At 39.2% G+C, this 19524-nt stretch overlaps 1 protein-coding gene across 3 annotated transcripts in view; it reads right to left on the bottom strand.

Moving 5' to 3' along the window:
- Positions 1-18886, bottom strand: part of narfl (nuclear prelamin A recognition factor-like) — a 28527-nt gene extending 9641 nt beyond the window's left edge. The window contains exons 1-8 of one of the 3 annotated variants that reach the window (XM_043711306.1): positions 18710-18886; positions 15160-15255; positions 14559-14723; positions 10685-10817; positions 6089-6223; positions 4128-4246; positions 2716-2845; positions 2093-2165 (exon numbers count right to left, since the gene is read on the bottom strand). In XM_043711306.1, coding sequence (XP_043567241.1) covers positions 2093-2165; positions 2716-2845; positions 4128-4246; positions 6089-6223; positions 10685-10817; positions 14559-14723; positions 15160-15255; positions 18710-18775 — 917 coding nt within the window. In that variant the 5' untranslated portion in view covers positions 18776-18886. Of the gene's footprint in view, positions 1-2092; positions 2166-2715; positions 2846-4127; positions 4247-6088; positions 6224-10684; positions 10818-14558; positions 14724-15159; positions 15256-16202; positions 16355-18709 lie in introns of those variants that run through there. The other 2 variants (XM_043711307.1, XM_043711308.1) reach the window with 2 other exon arrangements.
- Positions 18887-19524: the final 638 nt, after the last annotated feature.

The raw sequence follows: 19524 nt of genomic DNA, 5'->3' as shown, positions 1-19524 counted from the left end.
GTCAGGAGGTGAGTAGACGTGGAGGAAACCAAACTGAGCAATCAGCCAGTAAATTGTTGCTGAGCAAGTGCATCTCACAGCACTGTTGATGACACATTCCATCATGTTATTAATGAGAGAGAATAGGTAAAGGTGAGCGGGGAAAAATTTAAAAGGGACCCAAGGGGCAACTTTTTCATGCAGATTTTAATGCAAGTATGGAATTAGCTGCCAGAGGAAGTGGTAGAGGCTGGTACAATTACAACATTTAAAAGACATCTGAATGGGTACATGAATGGGAAAGGTTTAGAGGGATACGGGCCAAATGCTGGCAAATGGGACGAGATTAATTCAGGATATCTGGTCAGCATGGATCATTCAGAATGGAAGGTCTATTTCCGTGCTGTACAATTCTATGACTTTATAACTTATAGGGTGGTAACTGGCTATAATATATTTGCCTTGCACTCTGTGGATAGCACATACCATGTACCTGTTGGTTAGATGCCAGTCGGAGTTGTACTTGACCAACGTTGGTACAGGTGCTGCTAGCTCTGGAGGAGGTTTTCAGTTTTACAGCTAGGATTTGTCAGGGCACATAGCCTTTCCTGGACTGGGTTTTGAATCAGCAGTGTGACAATTTAGATTTAGTGCTGGGGTCAAGACTGTTGATAAACTTTTATCATGGCTATGTCATGGATATAGCTAAACACCAATGTTTATGAAGCATTTAGAAATGGAATGTTGTTCAGCAATTTTTGACATGTAACACATATGTCTACTCATGCTCCATGTTAAGTCTATCTGACTTTCTGAAGTTAAAAAAAACCCTGCAATTTGGTGTTTGCAGGACAAAGACAAAACAATTTTGGCTTCTGTTGTAGGATGCCTAGAGATTTTGATATCTGCAGATAGGCTGTTTCCAGCTTCCTGAAGTTAATGACCTGTGACAGACAGATTGCTTTCAGTATGCTTTTCTAGCTCATATCTTCTTGGGGAAATTCTGATCTATGGGTGCAGTGTCTCAAGATATAATTTGTTTTATTTTTTCACTGTAAATGGTGTGCAGGAGGAATGCTATGATGGAAACTAAATATTCAGAAAACAGATTGTTCAGAATACAGGACGAGTGAGGACTTAAAACGGGCAGGTATAGCTTAGTACAATGGCTTGAATTTCCTTGATCTGAAATCTAGATTGTAGCTCTGATTTGTTATTGAATACTTAAAATATTAGTAATTGATTATCCTCCAAATGAGGATAATATTACAAGAAAATGATTATTTCACAAACAGAATAAAGATACAAAGCACACACCAGAGACTGGCACAGTAAGGTAGGAGATCTGTTGGCCCATGACGTCTGCACTGACCCTGCAAGAGCAAGTGTGCAATTGATGGTTTTAGCCTAGCAAATCACACATGTATTTTCTAAATGATTATGGATTGAATGTTCTACATATCTGTGAGAAAGGTTTTACAAGTCCATCAGCAAAAATGTTGAACAGAGAAGTAATTTTTTTTCACTAAATGCAGCTGCTTGGCTGAAAGCTTGAGCTGACCTGCTGATGGGCCAATTCCATTACCTAGACAACAACGGCACAATAAAAGGCTTGAGCTATGATCTTATCTGCCACATCAACTGCTCTGAAGACAGAATTCTCTAGATTAGGAACTAGATTGCTCAATTTAAGACTAGAAGGGGCAAAACGATAACCTTTGCACGAGACTTCGGTATGAAATAAACTGAAAAGCTATAACACTGGATTAAGAATACACAGTTGTTACCATGTCACCAGCGTAGAAGCTTTGCACAGCTGCGACAGGGTTACTGTTTACAGTACATGGTGGAAGAAACTGCAGGCTTCCTGGAATTAATGACGTCTGAACTCCTGCACTGACATTACAGTGAAGCACCCAGATGGTGAGATGGATACTAAAGGAAAGGGAGTGGTTTTTTCAAAATACAGTATAACAACTACATTACACAACCCTTTGAATTATATCATTTGACAAGAATTTTTTGAAAAATGAACATTCTCTTCAAGTGAGCCAATGATCACAACCTAACCTTAAAGGGACTGATGGGTTTCTTCAGAGTATCATTAACTTACATTGTATCTAATGGCACTGGGTCCACGTTTGTCAAGGAAAGTCCCTCTTGTTCTAACATTTTCAACACTTCACCTTTAAAACAAAAATTTTACCATTACTATATCACTGAGCAGAACTTCAAAGCAAGCAAATGACAGTCTGTACATGGATCAAGTACTTACTGAGTCTCAAATGTGAATTATTTCAATATAAACAGCTAGATTTCTTTCAGGGAAAGAAGCCTTTATGATGTTTTCATAAACTTGTGTATAAGTCAAATCACTTACAATATAAGTATTTTGAGAAGCAGCACAAACCACCCAGATAACTTGTCATCAAGTGAAAGGTGGCCTCATGAAGCTACTAATGACACCATCACACAAACAACAATGGGAAGCTCTAATGACAGGGTTCAAGCTGCGATACAATACTACTGTTTTATAAAGTAGGGTGTGCTTCTAACCAAATTTGACTCTGTCTAGTTTTGATTTTTAAAAGACTGCTGAAAATTCAGGTGATTTAGAAACATTTTAGTTTGACCCAATTGACAAAGTGCAAACATAATGAGTAGACCAGGCAGAGAATCACAAAACCCATGAGTGATAATGCACAGAACAGGTAACTCTGCTCAAGTTTCTTTTACCTGAAGTAATTACACAGTCCACATCTCTTGTGTGGTTATCTTCACTGAAGAAGTCTTCCCTTGAAGCCTCTAGTTTTTTATCATAACATGGCATTACTGTTACATGGTATATTTGATCTGGCATCACATTCTATGGGAGAAAAACAGAATACATCACACTCTGATTTGTTCTGATTGTCTAAATCCTGCACATGCATGTAAACACTTAATCAACTAATGCACATTTCATAATAGCTTCAAATGAGACATTTGCAACACCTCACATTCAAAGGAAAATTCTAACATTGCAAGCAACATATTTCAAAGGAATATAGAATAGTAAAGGCAGTCGGTTCTTCAAGCCCATTCCGTCTTATAATTAGGCTACAGCTGATCTGTACCTCAATTCTATAGCCATACTCAACATACCTTCTAGCTTATATTGGAGTGCATAAGTAAATAAGTAATTGACCTCAAATTATTTGATCTGTCTGCATGGCAACTTAAATGCATGGCCCACATGGAAACCTTTGGGTTGCGTGATTGTACAGCTTAGAGAAAACGCTGTCCTCACCCAACAAATACGACCACCTCGGTCTTGTATATTTCAATGGATCAAACATCCACAGCCTTCTGTAAGAGTTCTAGACTCCACTAGCTTCTATGAAAAGCTGCTTCCTGATTCAATTCCTTCATATCTAGCTCTAATGCCAAGGTTATGCTCTCATATTCTGGACAGCAGAGAAAACCACAGACTAGAGAAAAATACTACTTTCTCCACTTCGCTCAACTGAATACCTTAACATTTTTCAATACATCAATGAAAGCATCCCTCAAACTTCTTAATTAATAAAGAATGCTAATTTAAGATTTGAGTCTTACAACAGGAGGTCTGAGGCTGTGTAAATCTCCATTCAATAGCTTTATCAAATTGCAGTCAGATAATTAAATTTAAACTCTTCAAAAACATATCTAGGCCTACCATGCAAGACACAAATCGATGTGACAAACATTACCCAGCACATAATGCATTCATGCGAGACTTGTGCACAAAATATTCATTATCTATAACAACAGAAGTCATTTAAATCTCATTGGAGCAACCGAGAGTAATTTACTTTTAAATCAACTCAGCAACATGACCATCTTTCGCTAATGGATCATTTGAATGGAAGAAACTGCATTGCACATTGGCTGTCCTCCCGTCTGTCCAGGTGAATGTAATTTTAGCCAAGATTCAGCAGTGAATTGGGAAAAGCTGGGGAAAATGTACTCATACCAATAAGCACAAAAAATAACAGTGGCTTTCTTTCAGCCTATGCTGGCCTTGCTCAGAAAAGCCTACAATTAGTGTTGAATCTCTTGAGATTCTAATACTCTGCTGCAACAATAAAGCTTTTGAGGGATTTGAAAATGCTGGCATTGTCACTTACCTGCTGTTTTGCAAAGTAGTCCTTGATTAAAGAGCCCATAACCTGCTGTGGGGATTTTGTTGTGCTGATATAGGGAATAATGTAGCTACCGTGGGTTTTCTCTGCATAACAGATCCAACCTGAAAGAAACATGGATGATATATTTTCATGTAATTTAGCTAGATCATGTTTTTAAAAAGTTACTGCAATTGACAAACAGTTTCATGCAAAGAGCTTTGAGCTTTTAATGTACAGCTGCAAGTATTATTTTAAAGACAACTATTTTGTATTGACTGAAAACCTAAACTTTCTTATATTTCAATCAGTTGGATAAAACAAGTCAAGAAGAATGAGCAAAGTTGCTGTGGAATAGAAATGGAGCCAATTGTCTGCATAATCATTTAGTGTAGTGACAATTAACAACTTCAAAAAGTAGCCAACTAACCAGATTTTACACTTGCTGACTAATTCACCATGGGTTTGTTTTTAATTTGGGTTGTCAAAAATTGATGTTTTTATCTTTAAATAAACAGTTGGTTGGGGATAAGAGTGCAAGTCATGATAACAGCGTTTGGTTTGGTATTAGTATTAGGCTTTGGCTCAGTGTTAGCACTCTCCTTCTAAATCAACATAAGACACAAGAGCAGGAGTAAGCTGCATATTCCATTGACCATGCTCGACCATTCACAAAAACTTGGCTGAAATTCTTGACCACTTCCACCTTCCTATCAGATTCTCATAGCCCTCGATTTGCTCAGAATCCAAAAATCTAATTTATTCCGGTTCTGAATATACCTTTTGACTAGGGTAGGGAATTCCTAAAATTTGCAGCCATTATTTTTCTTATCCTAATCCTAAATGGATAACCTGTTAAATCAAGTAACTATTTACCCTATCAAGCCCTTCCAGAATCTTATTGAAATTGTCATTTCTGAAATCGAGTGAATATGGGTCCATTCAACTCCCATTGACAGTCCTCTCAACTCAGATGCTAATGCAATGGGTCTTCATTGCACTCCTTGCAAGGTAAATACATCTTTCTTTAGCAAAGGGGGCCAAAGCTACACACTACACTGTAGATATGATCTCATGAAGCCTTATTAATTAAGAGGTATTTATTTTTGAACTCCAATATCCTTGCAATAAAAGTTAACAAATCATTTGCCTTCTTAATTGTTTGCTGTACCTACCTAAAATTGAGAGTGTGGTGCTGGAAAAGCACAGCAGGTCAGGCAGCATCCGAGGAACAGGAGAATTGACGTTTCAGGCATACGCCCTTCATCATCACGAATGGCTCATGCCTGAAACGTCAATTCTCCTGCTCCTCGGATGCTGCCTGACCTACTGTGCGTTTCCAGCACAACACTCTCGATTCTGTTCTCCAGCATCTTCAATCCTCACTTTCTCCTGTACTTACGTAAAATGCTGTCTTTCATGTAAAAGATTCCTAGATCTCTCTAAGCAACAAATATTTACAAGTTTCTCACCATTTAATAATGTTGCTCCAGTCGTCTGACAAAATGGATACATATCATTATTGTATGCCAAATCACATAATTACTTTACATCTCTCTGCATTGATCTCACAGTTGACAATCCCAGTTTTATTTTCAGTGGGTTGAAGTCTCAGACCAGAAACTTGAGCACTTAATCTAGGCTGACCCATCAGATCTGAGAGAATACTCCAATAATAGAGGTGCTGCCTTTCAAATGAGACCTTAAATGGAGTCACTGACTGCGCTCAATAGATCCCATGGTCCTTCTTTGAAGAAAAGAGGGATTCTATACAGTGTCCTAGGAAACTCTCTCTGAACTGACACTAAAAGCAGATTATCCAGCCAATAACATATTGCCTTTTGTGGGATCTTACTGTGTGCCGTTTGGTGGTGTTGCCTGCAGTACAATAGATAGTACATTAAGTTCTGTTTTGGCTATCTCATGACGAGATACAAATCCAACTTCTTTCTTTATGTTACAAATACCTGGACAGGCAGACGCCAGCATTGGCAGGGCTTTGCTATCTTCCTTTTGCCTCTGGAAACGCTGCACAAATTCGCGTTGACTCTCCAGCAAGCTGAAGTTTCTCGAGAAGGTTGTGTCAAACACATAGTGAATACCTTAGAAGATGCAGGAGGCAGGGAGAGGTTTTAAGAAATTTAAACATATGGAATGTGCTCCACAAAATAATTAAATATTTTCATCCAAGTATTTATTTGAATCAACTGAAATCAAAATTATAATGGAATATTTCGGAGTTTCTTATTTATATTGCATCATTTTAATACATTCTTGCTCATATTTGTAATTACCACAAGCCGTAACCGTAATCCACACAGCATCACTCTCCACTTGAGACAGACATTTAGTTACAAGAGCTTGAGGGGCAATGCATCAAACAGGAGGCAAGGCAAGGTGGCATTTTCCAACTAATTCATGTTCACCTACAAGTGCACGTATCAAAAACAATGCAACTCCTTGAATGGAGAACATGATTGGTAGTTGCCAATCCAAAATTAAACAAACAATATCAGACACTCAGAAACTACTGCAAGGCAGTCATTCAATTAATGACATTCAAAAAATTGAGAGAGGGAAGAAAAAACCATTTTCAAGATTTTTTTTTGTTGAGAGTAATTTAATTCCCCTCAGCTTCAGCCATTTTCCAGTGAATAATTCAGACTTTTGACTAATTTGGTCTGAAGAAAGTGCTCAGCATCAAACTGTCTTTGTAGTTTTGCCCACACTGTATCAAGCCGCAGCTTTGTACAGCAGTAGGTAACAAGTTGATTATGCAGTATCATGGAACAGAAATTACCTCTGTTCTATAGTGACAGGATGACATACAGCACCAGCCTACCACCATATACCCCCTGACCCAGATTAGCACTTTAGCAGCAATGTGCACAAATGACTAGTGTCAAAGATTCCACTGGGCTACTTGAAGACACTCTACAAGAGAAAAGCATCTACTAATCCCAATGATAGGTTTAATTAATAACATGGTGATAAGTTCATCTTACACTTCATGGTAATCTTAAATTTGAGCTACATTGAGTTGGGATGTTTTGTCCTGTCCTGCAGGCAGCCAAGATTTTCATGGAGCTCACAAATACCAGTCACAAGGCATTTGTCTCATTTCCCTATCTCCTGAGATGGACACACTGATCCTGGTGAAACCATGACAATTTTATGCTGCCAAACCTGACCACAAAACCTTGAAGCTTTGGACTTTCATACAGTTTATCCAATTTTCTTTGCCATAACAACTTTGATAGTCTGCATAACATAAATATCAAAGTTAAATCTGCAATATAAAAGCCGAAGTCGTGACTCAAATTTGACATACTCAGGAAATCATCATCTGGTGAATATTGCTTCTAACTTGTTAAGAGAACATGTTATGCCACCCTAGCATGTCGTAAAATGAAGTGCACTATTCAGAATTTAGATTGCAATCAAGTCTCTGGAGGCTGTTATTTAATCCCATCTGCCAAAACAACAGAAATAACAGCATAGTTTTGGAAGTAAAATATTCAGATCCATTAACCCTACATTACACTACCCTACGGTTGCTCTATCGCTAGGAATAGTTTCATCTTTATTTAGCATGGTTTCACAGACTATCACTTGCTTATTCCCCAGCTAAAGTGATCAAATTCAGCAACAAATGTAGATTGAACCTGGGAATTATCTGATTTGTATGATGTGGAGGAGCTGGTGGTGAACTGGGGTGGACAAAGTTAAAAATCACAACACCAGGTTATTGTTCAACAAGTTTATTTGGAAGCACTAGCTTTCGGAGCGCTGCTCCTTCATCAGGTAGCTGTGGAGCAGAACCATAAGACACGGGATTGGTAGCAAATGATTACAGTGTTACACAACTGAAATGATATATTGAACATACCTAGATTGCTGTTAAGTCTTTCATCTTTTAGAATGGGTTGCTGGTTTCAGTTCATTAATATGTCTTCTTTTAAGTCACATTTCCACAATAACTTAAAGTGACATCTCAGTTTAAACAATGCATTAAAGGTGTGAGATTAGAGTCTATTTGTATCCCAATCTTGAATCAGACTGGTCCTATTCCCAAAGTGGAATTTCTAAAACATTACATGGATTGACTGCCTGCAGATTGTGCATTTTTTCAGCAAAATAGAATGCACCTGCAGATACAAATTTATGTGTGCGCGAGCGAGTGCATGTGAGTGTGCATATGACTGTGCGTGAGAGAGGGTGTGTTTGCATGCTTGGTAAAGTGTGTACGTGTGATGGAGTATAAGCCTATGAGAGTATGTGTGCGTGTATGAGAGAGGGTGTGCATGAGTGTCTGTATGCATGCGTGTGTGTGTGAGAGAGAGTGTATAGTTTAGTGGGGTCACCTGTAGTGTGATGTGTTGGGTTCACTACACACTCTCTCACACACATGCATACATATACATACACTCTCACACCTTTCCCCCCCCCCATACACATGCTCTCTCTTGTACACAGACATAGACAACCCCCACGCTCATACCCAAGCGCATACCCTCTCACAGGCTTATACTCCACCATACACACACACTTTACAAAGCATGCACAAATGCAAATAGACACACTCTCACATGCACTCACACTCTCACGCACACACTCACTGTCTCTCTCATGCACATGCGTACACAAAAGTCTATGGGTGAATTTGTATTTGCAGACACATTCTACTTTGCCCAAAAAATGCACAATCTGCAGGCAGTCAATGCAGGCAGCCAATCCATGTAATATTTTATAAATTCCACTTTGAAAATAGAACCAGTCTAACTCAAGATTGGGATATATACAGACTCTAACCTTACTTTTAATACATTGCCTGAGCTGAGATGTCACTTTTCTTTTATAAAACCACAAGTTATCTTGAAAATGTGACTTAAAAGAAGTTCTGGGATTTACATATTAATGAACCGAAACCTACAACCCAATCTAAAAGATGAAAGACTTAACAGCAATCTAGGTATGTTCAATATATCATTTCAGTTGTGTGACACTGTAATCATTTGCTACCAATTCTGTGTCCTATGGTCCTGCTCCACAGCTACCCGACGAAGGAGCAGCGCTCCAAAAGTTGGTGCTTCCAAGTAAACCTGTTGGACTATAACCTGGTGTTGTGTGATTTCTAACTTTGTATGACTGAGACCCACAACCTTTTGGATGAATCATTGAAAAAGATCTCTTCTTTAATTTTCTTTTCTTCCCCTGGTCTCATATTATCCAGTCATTTGTGCAGGACTAGACTTGTTCTTATAATTCCCACAACTCTGCACAGAATCAGTCATGATGAGGTGATAGCTGTTAGATGGGGCAGCTCAACCGTCAATAATAAAAACAGAAAATGCTTAAAAATGCTCAGTACATCGTGTAGGTGGAGAGAACGAACCATAGTTAACATTTCAGGTCGATGACCTTTCGTCAACCAAAAATGTTAACTCTGGTTCTCTCCTCACAGATGTGGCCTGTCTTGCTGAGCATTTTGTGATTTACTTCAGTTGTCTTCTATTTCTGAATCACCTTTCAATTGTGGTTCTTTTCCTGGGAGAAGAAACTAATTTATGCTTCCGCAGATCAATAAAAATCATTCAGCATGTGCAGGTTAGATCTCAGGTTCCACTTTGGCATAGAGTGTTGATCTAAGGTGGTTCTCAACAAGTGAGGTGATTCACTTTGGAAGGAGCAACAGGAATGCAGAGTACTGGGCTAATGGTAAGATTCTTGGTAGTGTAAATGAGCAGAGATCTCGGTGTCCATGATACATAGATCCCTGAAACCCGGGTTGATAGGGTTGTTAAGAAGGCAAATGGTGTGTTAGCCTTTATTGGTAGAGAGATTGAGTTTTGGACCCTCAAGTCATGCTGCAGATGTACAAAACTCTGGAGCAGCCACACTTGGAGTACTGCGTACAGTTCTGGTCACCGCATCATAGGAAGGGTGTGGAAGTTTTGGAAAGGGTGCAGAGGAGATATACTAAGTTGTTGCCTGGTATGGAGGGAAGGTCTCAAGAGGAAAGGCTCAGGGACTTGAGGCTGATTTCGTCAGAGAGAAGGTGGTTGAAAGGTGACTTAATTGAGACATATCAGCCAGAGGGTTAGATCGGGTGCCCAATGAGAGCCTTTTTCCTCAGATGGTGATGGCTAGCATGAGGGGACATAGCTTTAAATGGAGGGGTGATAAGTATAGGACAGGTGTCAGAGGTAGTTTTTTGTACTCAGTAGTAGGGGTGTGGAACGCACTGCCTACAACAGTGGTAGACTCACCAACTTTAAGGGTATTTAAATGGTCATCGGATAAACATATGGATGTAAGTAGAATAGTGTCAGTTAGATGGGCTTCAGATTGGTTCCACAGGTCGGTGCAACATCGGGAGCTGAAGGGGCTGTACTGCTCTATAATGTTCTACGTACTTAGCATCACCTTCAACCACTTTGATATGTAATACACCTACATCATGTAGGTTTGGACCGACTGCACAGATTTTATTCACCAAAGTGCACCGTAGTTACGGATGTAAAAGGACCTTATTTAGCTTCGCCATGCTTAAATCCACTCACCTAGATTTTTAAAGAATGCAGTCAGCCGTCGTGCGGTGTCTGTGACTTGCAGCTTATATTTTGCAGCTAATGATGCCCTGGATTGTGGGCAAACTGAAACCACCACTAGCTTCTGATGCTCAGAACCAGACACCTAATCAATGAAACAACAGTGCTCAGGAAACATACTCAGTGCTACTCCGTCACCAAACAGTGGCCCACAAGCAAATGGATTCAAAGAAACACACTCTTGATTATTCATTGTTTTCCCTCTTTGTTGACCTGCTAAGCAAAAGGTTGTTCAGATAACTGACTTTGGGTGCCTGAAGAAGAAAATAATGAAGAAATCCACCAGATTTGTTTTGCTCATGATGACTGTTCTGTAGAACTTGGAAACTTGTGAAGAGTCAAGTCAGAATGGGGCTGGCACATCTGTAATACCTCTCATGTATACTTGCCAGAAATTGCCATCTTCAGGAAAGACAAGCATGTGTTTGCCTCTATTGCAAGTTTAGTGCAGGTAGGGAAAGAGATGTGATAGTGGCAGAAAAGTCAATATCAGGAGTTTAAACATAAATTACATTCAATTCATCCAGTCAATTCGGACAGCGTGTGGAAAATAGCAGTCATTCTAATGAGATTCAGAAGTTTGAGTGCGCCATTAATTATCTCACCTCTGCCAAAGTTAGCAAAGTGTGCATAATTTGATTTGCAGAAAGTAAAACTGAAAAATTCTCTGCTCTGCCAAAATTAACTTTTAATTTTGTGTGTCATCTGTGATTCAATTAATACCACTCATCTGAGTCACATTGTTGTGTGTTCAAGGTCTAATTCACAATCTGAGAACAAAAAATAAAATCAAGATCGACAATCTAGTGCTGTACTGAGGGAGTATTTTGACTACTGAAAAATTATGGAGTAGTAAGAAAGTGACACATTATTAAGAGGTTAAACTATGGCCACAACTACCTGTTTGGGTGGATGTAAAAAACCCAGAGCATAGCAAAGAACAGGGGAGTTATCCTCAGTGAGCTGCACAACAGTTGTCCCATTATAACATAACAAAACTCCAGTCTGCAATTTCTATCAGCACATGTTTTGCACTATTCCAAGAGTTATTTTTCCCAAATTTCTACACTTTCAAAAGTGATCACTTGCACTGCAAAACTACAATTAGATTCAGAATCACAATATGATTACAGCACAGGAGGAAGTCATCTGGTGTACCAAGGGTGTGCCTACTCTCTGCACAAGCAACTCAACCAGTCCACTTTCCATGTCGCCTTGCAAATATTTTCTCTTCAAGTACTTATCCAATTCTCTTTGAAAAGCCACTGGATCAGTGCAGTACATTCCAGTTTCTAATCAGCCCTTCATAATAGTTCCTTATAAAAATTTGCTCCTGTGTGCTATGCTACTACTTGTAAAGCCCAAGATGCCATATGCCTCATTAATCACTTCTGCAGCCTGTCCCAGCACCTCGGAGATTTGTGTACACACACCCCTCAGACTCTCTATTCCTGAACCTTTTATTAGAATTGTCTCCTTTTTTTTTTAAATTTATGTCTTTGTTGTTCCTACCAAAATATATCACAAAACATTCCTCTGTATTATATTTCACCTGCCACATGTTAGAGACTATTACTTTTCTCCTCATAGTTCACAATATTTCCAAGTTTTGCATCATCTGGTAATTTTGAACTGAGCTCGGCTTACCCAAGTATCATTAATACCATCAGCAGAATCTATGCCTGTAACAAAATAGATACAAAAGTAATAATTCAGAATCTCTGCCAATCAGCTGAAAGCCATTTACCACTTATTTGCATTGACAAGACTTTTGGACTTTCTTTTAGGTATAAATTGGAACTTTAAGAAGCCTATTGTGAAGTTCACAACTGAACAACACATTGGGTACAGCATCAGAGGCAACTTGCCCCATAAGATTGTAACAGAGTGAAAGTGTAACGAAATTGGCAAAATATAGAAGAATTACATGGAATGAAATTAACCTTTGCAATGTTGAGAAACAAGCTCACAGTGTATAACAGACTTTCAATTTTATACAAGCCCATCTGGTGCTACTGGTTGAAACCAATTTCAAAACAAATCACATTCAGGGAGATAACACAGTAAGATGTCCTAAAGTACTTCATGCAAGACAAAATTTAGCACTCAGCCACGTACAAATATTAGGAAAAGTCACAAAAAGGTTAGATGAAGAGTCAGGTTTCAAGAATGTCTAACTGGGAGCAATTCCAGAGTTTATGGTCACGGTAGCTGAAAGCACAAGTGCCAATGGTGGAGCAGTTATAAGTAAACACATGAAAGAGGAAGAATTGAAGAAGTGCAGTAATCTCAGAAGTTTATATAGAATAGACTTGGGCCCAAGGGAGACATTAAAGCAAGAGTAATAGTTTAAAAATTGAAGCACTGCTGGACCTGGGTTCAATGCATAAGCTTGATGTTTGGTGAGGTCAGGTATGGGCAGCTATGCTGAATGAGTGCAAAGTTATGGAGGGAGCAAGGTGGGAGGCCAGCAGGACAGTATTACAAGTGTAGTCTTTAAAAAGTTCTCAAGGCATGGTTGAGGATCTCACCAGCAGCTGAGCTGAGGTGAACAAATACAGGCAATACTAAAAGATGTGGAAGTCAACAATTTCAGATGTGTCATTCAAACTGTGATATAAATGAAATAATGGGATCTTTTATTCAGTTTCCCTTTTATATATGTGACTCCCAGAAATCAAGAAACTTTTAAGACAGGCAGAATCTAGGCTTGTATGAAAACAGCAATAAGTGTGTGCTGAACAAAATACAAGTACAAATCTTTGGGTTGGAATGAAAAATGCAAATTATAACTAAGACATTTGACATGCTTGCCGTCATTGGTCATAACACGGAGTACGTGAATTAGGATGTCATGTTGCAGCTGTACAGAACATTGGCGAAGGCACTTTCAGAGTACTGCATACAATTCTGGTCGTCCTTCCAAAGGAAAGATGTTATTAGACTTGAGAAGCTGCAGAAAAGACTTACATGGATGTTGCCAGGGTTGGAGGGTTTGAGCTACAGGGAGAGGCTGAATAGACTGGAGTTGTTTTCCCCGAGGGTTTTGGAGATTAAAGGATAACCTTATAGAAGCTTATAAAATCATAATGTGCATGGATAGGAAGAATAGCCAATGTCTTTGTTTCTAGAATGGAGAGTCCAAAACTAGAGGGTGTAGGTTCAAGGTGAGGGGGGAATGATTTAAAAGGGACTGGAGGGATACCTTTATCCTGCAGACGGTAGTGCATGTATGGAATGTCTGTTTCCATGCTGTATTACTCATTGGTTCTATTTTCTCATTTTGAATCAAAAATAATTTAAGGGTTTAGCACAGTGAAGGTGATGGTGTTGCAGTAATGTCAATGGACTTTTAACCCAGCACCCCACTCTAATGTTCTGGGGATATGGGTTCAAAGCCCAGCATGATGGATTGAGAGATTTGAATTAAAGAAAAATTTGAAATAAAATGCTAGTCTACTGACGACTATGTAAATGCTGTCCTAAAAGAATGTTTCACCAATGGCATTTAGGGAAGAAAATCTACCTTACCTGATCTGGGCTATATGTGACTCCAGACCCACAGCAATGTGGTTGACTCTTGGGCAATTAGGGACGGGCAATAAATGCTGGTCTAGTCAGTGACGCACACATCCCGTGAATGGATAACGAAATGCTCAATTATTACAACTAAAATATTGAGTTTCCGCCATCTTATAACAGAGAGACATTTAGCTTCCTTCGTATGATCTTATAAATCAGTCATCCAGGATGAAACGTCTATGTTTTGCTGTGCATTTTGAATGATTACATTAGAAAATTGGCACTGAGGATTAACTACACTCACCACAATAAAGTGGAGCCTTACTTTGTTTTGATTCAGAACTTTGTATAGTTCCTCGTGACTTTGTTGCGTGATTAATACACTTTCTGCTGAGGTAATGCAGCCACTGCAGGCCAAACAGTCATTCAAGGTTATTTTTGCTTTTTCAAGTTTCTTGATTCCTCCATCCTGAAAACAATAACAAATGAGTAAAAGGAACAAATATCCAAAGCCAATAGTGAAGAACTAATGCTTTGCGTTTCATTTTTCATTTTGACTGGAGATAATTATCTTTAGAATCAGCACATTGGTGTAAACAATCTGCAATCCACTTCCCTACCAGAGTAAGAGGTATAAGATGTTCAAGGAGGTCTATCAATGTTAAATAAGTAAAGGAAACTGACTCAGCATTTAGAAGAAAGAGTTTTATTAAATAATTGCTTTTTGTTTATCAATGCATATATTGATGCTTCAAATTTTGTTTTTTTCATAGTCTTCCTCCATTAATCTGATTTTAACTATAACAGCTGCACGAAAAACAAGAATGAATTATAAAATTTTCTCTGCACAAACATCACCTCCACAGTATGACCAAACGCCAACCAAATGATCTTGTCGGGTTTACCTGGTTCAACTGAATATAACTACCATCATCTTCAATTCGGATTATCCCAGAGGTTTTTCCTGGCTTCTTTTCCACTTTCACTGGCTTCACACATTCCTATTAAAGCAAAGCGTGCGTTAACTTTGAATTCTGATTGTAAATAGTATCCACTCTCCCTTCAGATTTGTTGTAAAACTTCTTCGAACTTGTATATTGATGCTGTTGTGTGAGTTTAGCAATTGGAGTGTACAAGGACAGCAAAAATGCCCATTTCAAGAAGCATCTCATTGAACCCAAGCAACAAGCAATTCCACAAGCAATTTTTCTTAAACACTGTCAGCAACATTTGGTGTAAATTAATGACTGAGCAAATTTGGCTAAGAATATCAACTGAAATAAAGTTAACACCAGATGATTATAAGACAGCAGTCACATAGGACTTACAAAGATCAGAAATCAATAATGCTGCAGTATTGAAAGGATTAAGAGCAATAGCAGAATTTATCGTGGAGCCCACTATATCTAACCAATCCCAGCAGACACACAAAAACTACTTTATAATAGATTTGCATGTAAATTGCTGTCACATTATAATAAAAGGAATTGGACCATGCAGAGCGGGCACAGCAACAGAAAATTGTCAACGGGACAATTTTAAAGGCAGCTTGCAAATTTCCAGTGAAATAGTTTCCATGAGTTTTGCAAACAGCAGTGAAGCTCCTTCACAATGAATATCATTAGAAAGCCCAGAATTATCCTGCTAACTCACTGGAAAGCACTATCTCAGCTTAGTCTTTCAAAGTGCCTCTCCGACCAATGCTAATTTCCTTACTGGAGTTCTGTAGAATATAATCAGTGGAAAAACTGTGTTGTTGTTTTCACGTTACAGCCACGTTGAGCACCACATTTGTGTATGATATTTACAGATTAATATTATCTCAAAAGAATATAAAATGCATTCAAGATAAATGAAAATCAAACTTTGCTCCATTATTTAATGTGATATTGTTACTTCTAAAAGCAAATAGCATTCCTTCCTAAGGTATACAATAGTTCATTCTCACCTGACTGAGGCAGTTGGCACACTTTTCCAGCTTCATGGGAAACTAAATATGTTAAAGAGGTCTTTTATGAAGCAGGTTAAGATAATAACAACTCAAACCTCAGGGCTACTATCAACGTTTCCTTGGTGTTATCATCTGTCCTGCAACCCAGTACTGAAGGCGTCTGCAACTGGAGTACAGTGCTGATTTGACCAGGGGTGTGGCTAATACAACTGTCTACAAACATACCAGGATATTAGTCACTGTGTTTTCAATGCTTTGGATTTTAGCACAAAGCAAAAATGAGTACACATCCTTCTGTTAAACAAATGTGAGATGTGAGAGAAGCACTGGTGTAGCAAGGCAAGTAAGTTTTAGTTTCTCTGCAATATTTAAGTGAATGTGGGAAAATTAAGTTAAATTAAATACTGAATTAGTTTGTGTACTCGTTGAAAATAATGTCAATAAGACAAGGATCCAAGCATAACTGCTAGTCAGAAATTTAACCTGGATGTTCACACATTGTATCTAGGTAGATAATTCTCATTCGATTTAGCATTATAATTGCCTCGTAGGATTGTAGTCAGACTGTGGAGTGGAATGAAATTTAGTAAGAGCCCAGGAGGGCAGTTAGGACACGTATTTACATAAGCAAGGCCATCAAACAGCACAGCAGGACCCGGAACTAGGAATTTACTTGCTTGTCAAGACGGGCAAATGATACATTTCTGGTTTGAAAAGTCCTGTTTAGAAGTTTCACTGAAACAGCTGCAAAATAGCAATGTTCAGTATAAAAGACTGAAGAAATTCAAACATAAAGAACTCCCTTAGATTTATACTATGACAAAATTTGCTCAATCTTTCCACAGATTTTGATTTCGTGGAAAATTTGATACCACCCTCTAAACTTTGACAAATCTGTGTCTCATGCAAAACAACAGACAGAGTTGATTTCCTGTGTCTATGCCATTCTTAACAGGCTAAAGTTAATACCCAAAATTTTGTGGTATGCATTTCTGGACTTTTGCAATAATTCTTTAAGCTAAGTGGAAACCTACAGTATTCCCTTTGCATTTTATAGGATCTCTAAATTGAGAAATGTCACAGTGTGTCTGCATTAAGAGGATTCAATGATTGAAAGTAGACATTTCTGAAAGGATGTCACAATGTCATGTTGCTGAAGTAAGGATCTCAGTATTTCTTTTAATTGTATCTTTTAGAGAACTGAACTTGTTAAAGGCAACTTTCTACCTCTACCTCTGAAAATTAGTAAAGAGTCTACTACACTTGCTGTAACATATCACATTTTACACAGTGGTAAAGATTAAAAGAGAATACACCTTTATAAACATAAATCAGTGTAATAAAGAAGCATACACTTCTTGGAATGGAAACTGAAGTAAATACCAAAATCTGTTTTTGGTACCAAACTGGAGAAATACACAAATCAGGAAGAAGGGTCAACTCAAATCATATGCAGTTGTTATCACTTCTAAGATTGTAGGGAAGTTGGGAAACTTTGTTACAAATGTACAAAGTGTTGGTGAGGCAGAACCTGAAGTATCGTGTAGTATTTTGCCCTGATATTTAAAAAAAGACATATTGGGATTGCAAGATGTTCACAAGAGATTCACTGTGCTGATTTCTGGGATGAAGGGGGTGACTTAAAAAACAGGTAAGCAGATTAGGCTTTATTTATTAGATTGACAAGAATGAGGATGATCTTCACTACAAGACTCTAAGGGGGCTTGACAGGGTGTAGATGTTTTCACCAGTGGGTGAATCTCAAATTAGGGAACCTAGTTACAGAATGAGGGGGCAGTGAATTAAAACAGAGTTTCAAAGGAATTTCAACTTTCTGAGGTTAGTGGGAGTCTAAAATTCTCTACCCCAAAGAGTTGTAGAGGGCAGATCACTTAAACCATTTAAAAGGTCACAGATTTTTGAAATGCTGGAGAATTGAGGGTTATAAAAGGAGCTGACAAGAATGAGTTGGGAGCACATCAGCCAAGATGGTGTTGAGTGGCAGAGCAGATTTTGAAGGCCTTTTCCTTATAATTTAATATATTTATTATTACTTTTAACAGAAACATGTACATGATAAATATCACTCAAGCACATTCTTTTACATCTTCCTCTCTGACTACAATTCGGTTTCAGGTAGCTCTGACGTTTGACAGTGAACTCTCTCAGAAAATGAAGTTTGTTGTTTCTGTGGATGGTGTGACTCTTACTGAGTCTACCCTCACTTCATTGACCCACACACACTCTGATCATCTCCAGTCAGTATGACCTTAACCCAGAGAAGGAGAAACTCAGATTATAAATGTTGGGGAAATGCTTGTGTTATAGCAACAAAACAACCACAGCTCCAGTAACACCATCAATTAACCTGGCCATTCAGGATGGACCCTCAATCCCTCCCTTTACTGTTTTAAATTTCTCCGGCTGTGTGACTCAACTTTTCTGGAAACCAATTGAAATAATATCATCACCGAGGTCTAAGCGCAGCCCAGTGACTGCCCTACCTGAGACGGGGTTATAAAATCATCAAGATCCGTCAGCTGCAGCACCCCACTAAACTGCGACACCATCTTAACTGGTGTCCAACAGTGCCGCAAAACGACAGCCGTAAAATGTGCGCTCTGGCCCGATCTACGGCAGTGAGGCAACGGAGGATAGCAACCACACCCTCATCCGCCGTGGCCGTGCCCCCGAAACCCCGCCCCGCCCCTATATCTCGGCAAAAGTCGACAAGCCGTGAGCACGCCCGCATACGCAGCCCCGACCTGCTCCCGCCCCTAACCCCCTGGGCCACGCCCCCTGTACGCAGCCCCGCACCGATCCACGCACCCAGACACACCTCCCAGCCCTTGGCCTTACCCAAGACCCCGGCCCCGCCCATGTGTCACCGGCCCCGCCCCCAGACCGCCTCTCCCTTGTCGGGCTGTGCCCCCAGCTCGCGGCCGCGCCCTGGACCACGCCCCCTATCAACCAGACCCCGCCCACAAGCCCAGGCCTTCCCACCCAACGATAATCCGTTATTGTGCCTGATCAGAATGAGGAGTGCTATGATGGCTCAGTGATTGAAAACAAAACACAAAAAATGCTGGAAAAACCGAGCCAGCATTTTGATTAATTGTCTCTTGTACCGAAGTACAGTGAAAAGCTTTGTTTACGAGCAGTACAGGCACACCATAGTAAGCAAAGATGTACAGGTCAAAAAGACTTTTTGAGGTACAGAGGTTACATTGCACAGAGTGTGCACTGGCTGTGAGAGTCCATTAATCAGTCTAATATCAGTTAGGAAGAAGCTGTTCCTGAACCCGCCGCTGCCTGATGG

Source organism: Chiloscyllium plagiosum, chromosome 21 (assembly GCF_004010195.1).
Source record: "Chiloscyllium plagiosum isolate BGI_BamShark_2017 chromosome 21, ASM401019v2, whole genome shotgun sequence".
Classification (NCBI taxonomy): domain Eukaryota; kingdom Metazoa; phylum Chordata; class Chondrichthyes; order Orectolobiformes; family Hemiscylliidae; genus Chiloscyllium; species Chiloscyllium plagiosum.
Note: the sequence above shows the minus strand (reverse complement) of the source record. Positions and strands in the feature narration are given on the sequence as shown.